Below are 6,000 nucleotides of genomic sequence, written 5' to 3'. Positions count from 1 at the left end.
AATATGTTCTTATAATTGTTTGTATTTCTTTGGTGTTGGTTGTGATCTCTCCTCTTTCATTCATGATTTTGTTGATTTGGGTCATTTCTCTTTGCTTTTGGATAAGTCTGGCCAGGGGTTTATCAATCGTGTTAATTCTTTCAAAGAACCATCTCCTTGTTTCATTGATATGTTCTACTGTTCTTCTGGTTTCTATTTCATTGATTTCTGCTCTGATCTTTATTATTTCTCTTCTCCTGCTGGGTTTAGGTTTTATTTGCTGTTTTTTCTCTAGCTCCTTTGGGTGTAGGGTTAGATTGTGTACTTGAGGCCTTTCTTGTTTCTTGAGAAAGGCTCATATTGTTATATACTTTCCTCTTAGGACTGCCTTTGCTGCATCCCAAAGATTTTCAACAGTTGTGTTTCATTTGTTTCCATGAATTTTTTAAATTCTTCTTTTATTTCCTGGTTGACCCATTCATTCTTTAGTAGGATGCTCTTTAGCTGCTATCTATTTGAGTTCTTTCTGACTTTCCTCTTGTGATTGGGTTCTTGTTTCAAAGCATTGTGGTCTGAAAATAGGCAGGGAATGATCCCAATCTTTTGGTACCAGTTGAGACCTGATTTGTGACCTAAGATGTGATCTATTCTGGAGAATGTTCCATGGGCACTAGAGAAGAATGTGTATTGTGTTGCTTTGGGATGGAATGTTCCGAATATATCTGTGAAGTCCATTTGGTCCAGTGTGCCATTTAAAGTCTTTCTTTCTTTGTCGATCTTTTGCATGGACTGTCCATTTCAGTGAGAGAGTTTTTAAAGTCCCCCACTATCAATGTAGTGTAGTTGATGTGTTTCTTTGCTTTTGTTCTTAATTGGCTTATATAATTGGCTGCTCCCATGTTAGGGGCATAGATATTTACAATGTTAGAAATTCTTGTTGGATAGACCCTTTCAGTAGGATATAGTGTCCTTCCTCATCTCTTATTGCAGTCTTTGATTTAAAATCTCATTTGTCTAATATAACGATTGTCACCCCAGCTTTCTTTGGGTGTCCATTAGCATGGTAAATGGTATTCCACCCCTTCACTTTCCATCTGGGTGTGTCTTTGGGTCTAAAATGAGTCTCTTGCAGACAGTATATCAATGGGTCTTGTTTTTTTTTTTTTATCCAATCTATTTATCCAATCCAATAGCCTGTGTCTTTTGATTGGGGCATTTGCCCATTTACATTCAGGGTAACTATTGAAAGATACGAATTTAGTGCTATTGTATTGCCTGTAAGGTGGCTGTTGCTGTATATTGTCTGTGTTCCTTTCTGGTCTATGTTGCTTTTAGGGTCTCTCTTTGCTTAGAGGACCCCTTTCAATAGTTCTTGTAGGGCTGGTTTTGTGTTTGCAAATTCCTTTAGTTTTTGTTTGTCCTGGAAGCTTTTTATCTCTCCTTCTATTTTCAATGACAGCCTAGCTGGATATAGTATTCTTGGCTGCATATTTTTCTCATTTAGTGCTCTGAATATATCCTGCCAGTCTTTCTGGCTTGCCAGGTCTCTGTAGATAGGTCTGTTGCCAATCTAATGTTTCTACCATTGTAGGTTACATATCTCTTCTCCCAAGCTGCTTTCAGGATTTTCTCTTTGGCTCTGAGACTCGTAAGTTTTAGTATTAGATGTTGGGGTGTTGACCTATTTTTATTGATTTTGAGAGGTCTTCTCTGTGCCTCCTGGATTTTGATGCTTGTTTCCTTCCCCAAATTAAGGAAGTTCTCTGCTATAATTTGCTCCAGTATTCCCTCTGCCCCTCTCTCTCGTTCTTCTTCTTCTGGGATCCCAATTATTCTAATGTTGTTTCGTTTTATAGTACCGCTTATCTCTCGAATTCTGCCCTCGTGATCCATTAGTTGTTTATCTCTCTTTTTCTCAGCTTCTTTATTTTCCATCATTTGGTCTTCTAAATCACTGATTCTCTCTTCTGCCTCATTTAACCTAGGAGCTAGAGCCCCCATATTTGATTGCACCTAATTAATAACCTTTTTGATTTCTACTTGGTTAGATTTTAGTTCTTTTATTTCTCCAGAAAGGGTTTCTCTAATAACTTCCATGCTTTTTTCAAGCCCAGCTAGTATCTTTAAAACCATCATTCTGAACTCTAGGTCCGACATCGTACTAATGTCCCTACTGAGTAGGTCCCTGGCAGTCAGTACTGCTTCTTGTTCTTTTTGTTGAGGTGATTTTTTTCCATCTTGTCATTTTGTCCAGAGGAGAATAGATGAATGAGAGAACAAAATGATAACAGGGTAACAACGTCCCCAGAAAATATACTCTAAACAAATCAGAAAAGACCTGAAACTGGCGGAAAAGAAGAGGAAAGAAAGAAAAAAGAAAAAAAAAAGGATAAAAACAAACAAAGAAACAAGAAACAGAATATGATGAAATATGATCAGGCTGATGCACAGATCAGTGCCACACACTAGATTTTGGGCATATTTTGGTCTGTTAGAAGAAAGTGGCACCCAAAATATTAAAAAAAGAAAAACTTATATATGTACAAAATTAAGGGTAAATATATGAAGGGATGGACTATGAGTGTAAAGATGAAAATTATAAAAGATTTTATAAAAGGAATTGATAAGAAGTTGGTTGTAAAAAGAAAGAAGAGGATTTAAAAAAAAGGGGAGGGGGAGAGAATGTGATCGGCAGGAGACTAGAACAAAGCCATACAGTAGAGATTTAGGGTATATTTTGGTCTGTTAGGAGAAACTGTATCTCAAAATTTTAAAACGAGAACAACTTATATATATATATGCCAAAAATAAGGATAACTACTGTGAAGGGATAGAATATGACTCTAAAAATGAAAAATAAAAATGTTTTTTAAAAAGGGATTGACAGGATGTTGGTTGAAAAAGGGAAAAAGAAAAATTAAAAAAAAAAAAGACAGTTAAAATAAATTAACTTTGAAAGACTAAAGAATCATGGTAAAAAAGCCATGAATTCTATGTGCAGTATTCCCCTAGCGCTGGAGTTCTGCTGTTCTCATTGATAGGTAAAACTTGGCCTTGGCTGGCTGTTCTTGCTGATCTCCTGGGCGAGGGGACTGTTGCCGTGGTTCCCAAATGTCTTTGCCAGAGGCGGAATCGCCCCGCCCTTGCCTGGTCCGGGCTCAGTAATCTGCTCGGGTTTGCTCTCAGGAGATTTTGTTCCCTGCAAGCTCTCCTCATGGCTTTGGAGGCGACAGTGAAAATGGCGGCCTCCCAATCTCCGCCCCGGAGGAGGTGAGAACTCGGGGCCCCACTCTTCAGCGTGCCCCCAGAGAAAAGCAGTCAGTCACTCCCGTCTCCCCGCTCTCCGGCTGCACTCCGTGCTCTCCTGGCTTGTGACCGAGCGTTTCTATCTCTGGCACCCGACTCGGTGTGGACTCTCCAATCTCAGCAGATCCCTGTGGTGCACTCCCTCGCCATTCCTCCCGGGGGAGGAAGGGGAGTCTCCCAGGATCTGCCATTTGTTCGGTCCCTGATGGAGGAGCAGTGGCCCGACTGTGCCCTGGGTCACGGTTTATGGCAACCCCGAGCTGAGAGCCCGCGCCTCGGCTCTGTCTCTGCAGCTGGCTTCCCTGCTCCAATAACTGGGAGCTCTGTCACACTCAGGCACCCCCGGTCTTTCTGTGACCCCGAGGGTCCTGAGACCACACTGTCCTGTCAGGGTTCCGCCCCCCCCCCGCCCTGCTTAGCCACTGGAGCGACGTCCCTCAGCAGAGCCCACTTCTAAAAGTTCTGATTTTGTGCTCCGCTGCTCTATCACTTGCCAGAAGCGGCAGACGGAGGCCCCTCCCCTGCCATCTATACTCCTGAATATCGCCTCGGATTCACTTCTCCACACGTCCTACCTTCCAGAAAGTGGTTGATTTTCTGTTCAGAGAGTTGTTGCTATTCTTTTCTTCAATCTCCTGTTGAGTTTGTAGGTGTTCAGAATGGTTTGATCCCTATCCAGCTGAATTCCTGAGAGGAGACGAAATCCAGGTCTCCTACTCCTCCGCCATCTTGCTGAGGCGGTACTATCACAAATTTACTTTTCTTCTTACTGTTTCTGAACACTGGGGTAATGTCATTCTTGGTTTGTGAACAGGGTTGACTTCTGGATTTCAGGGGCAAAGACCCAGGGACTCTGATCCAGTACCACCTTCATCTACCAATGAGTCTCCAGGGTCTGTTGTCTGGGGCTGAGTGAGCAGCGTCTTCATGCTCACTAGCTCTGTGTCTCCATCCCCCCAGGGCCTCATACAGGAGGTGGATGAGCTGCTGGAGACCCCTGACGACCTGGAGGCCCTGCCCCACTCAGAGCAGCACTGTGTGGCCACTAACCTGCTTGTTGGCCTGGAGGATGTCCTGAGAAACCTGAGCCAGGCCCTGCCCAGTGGGACATTGACCTTCAATGCATCTGCAGGCACAGGTAAGTACTGGGGTCTGCCCCAGGCTCTGCTCTGCCTGTTCCCACCTCCTTTGTCCCCCAGCCTCACTGGCGTGTGTGACCATGCTTATATCTCCGTATTAAACTCATAAGCCAATTAAAAGGTTAAGTGAATAAAACTGTAAATCATACACATTTTCACTGTAATATAAATTATCAACAGATGAAATAATTAGAATTTAAGATAACAAAATAGAAACATCTTCAAAAGAAGACAATTTGTTAAATTTTGAAGAATGCAAATTTGATAATACTTGATATTTAAGTATGATTTGTTTTATTGAGGTAAGATTCATGTAATATAAAATTCACCATTTTAAGGAAAGTGTAAAATTCAGTGGCACTTAGTACACTCCCAGAGTTGTACAACCATCACCTCCATTTCTAAAATATATTCATCACCCAAAAGTAAATAGTGTACCCACTAAGCAGTCCCTTCTCATCTCTCCCTCCCTAGACCCTGGCAGCCACCAGTCTGTTTTCTGTATCTGTGGATTTGAATATTCTGAACATTTCATACCTATAGAATCATGCAGTAGGTGACCTTATGGTCTGGCTTCTTTCACACAGCCTCATGTTTTCAAGGGGAATCCCTGTTGTAGCATGTTGCGGAATTCCTTTCCTTTTTATGGTTAAATAATAGTCCATTATTGTGGATATAGTACCTTTTGAGTATCATTCATCCAGTGACTGACTTTTGGGTTGTTGCCAGCTTTTGACTATTTTGAATAGCATGGCTGTGAATATTGCTGGACAAGTTTTTGTTGGAATAACTATTCTTAGCTCTTTGCATACATACATAGGAGTGGATTTTTTTAAATTTTTTATTGTTATGTTAATCACCATGCATTACATCATTAGTTTTTGATGTAGTGTTCCATGATTCATTGTTTGTGCATAACACCCAGTGCTCCATGCAGAACGTGCCCTCTTTAATACCCATCACCAGGCTAACCCATCCTCCCACCCCCCTCCCCTCTAGAACCCTCAGTTTGTTTTTCAGAGTCCATTGTCTCTCATGGTTCATCTCCCCCTCCGATTTCCCCCCACTCATTCTTCATAGGAGTGGATTTTTTTAAAAAAGATTTTATTTATTTATTTGACTGAGAGAGAGAGCACAAGCAGGGGGAGTGGCAGAGAGAGAGGGAGAAGCAGGCCCCCCATGGAGCAGGGAGCCCAAAGCAGGGCTTGATGCCGGGACCCTGGGATCATGACCTGAGCTGAAGGCAGATGCTTGACTGACTGAGCCACCCAGGTGCTGCAGGAGTGGAATTTCTAAGCAATGAGGTCACTCTGTGTTCAACTTTTTGAGGAACTACCAAACTCTTTTTCCAAAATGGAGGCACCATTTTACATCCCCACCAGCAACACACAAGGATTCCCATATCCACAGTCTCAGCAACACTTGGTACTTACATTTTGTTTTCCTTCAGCCTTTTTAGTGTATGTCAGGGGATATCTTGTTGTGGTTTTGATTTTCCTTTCCCAAATGACTAATGACATTTAACATCTTTTTATGTGATTGTTGAATATTTGTATATATATATTTTGAAACATCT

At 41.9% G+C, this 6,000-nt stretch overlaps 1 protein-coding gene across 1 annotated transcript in view; it reads left to right on the top strand.

The window, feature by feature from the left end:
- ADGRE2 (adhesion G protein-coupled receptor E2) overlaps positions 1–6,000 on the top strand; it is a 72,695-nt gene that overhangs the window by 40,823 nt on the left and 25,872 nt on the right. The window contains exon 7 of the mRNA XM_034997559.1: positions 4,199–4,423. Within this exon, the coding sequence (XP_034853450.1) occupies positions 4,199–4,423 (225 nt within the window). The remainder of the gene's footprint in view (positions 1–4,198; positions 4,424–6,000) is intronic.

The sequence above is a fragment of the Mirounga leonina genome, unplaced genomic scaffold (assembly GCF_011800145.1).
Source record: "Mirounga leonina isolate KUSES-001 unplaced genomic scaffold, KU_Mleo_1.0 Mir_94, whole genome shotgun sequence".
NCBI lineage: Eukaryota > Metazoa > Chordata > Mammalia > Carnivora > Phocidae > Mirounga > Mirounga leonina.
This window is presented reverse-complemented; position numbering and strand designations above follow the sequence as displayed.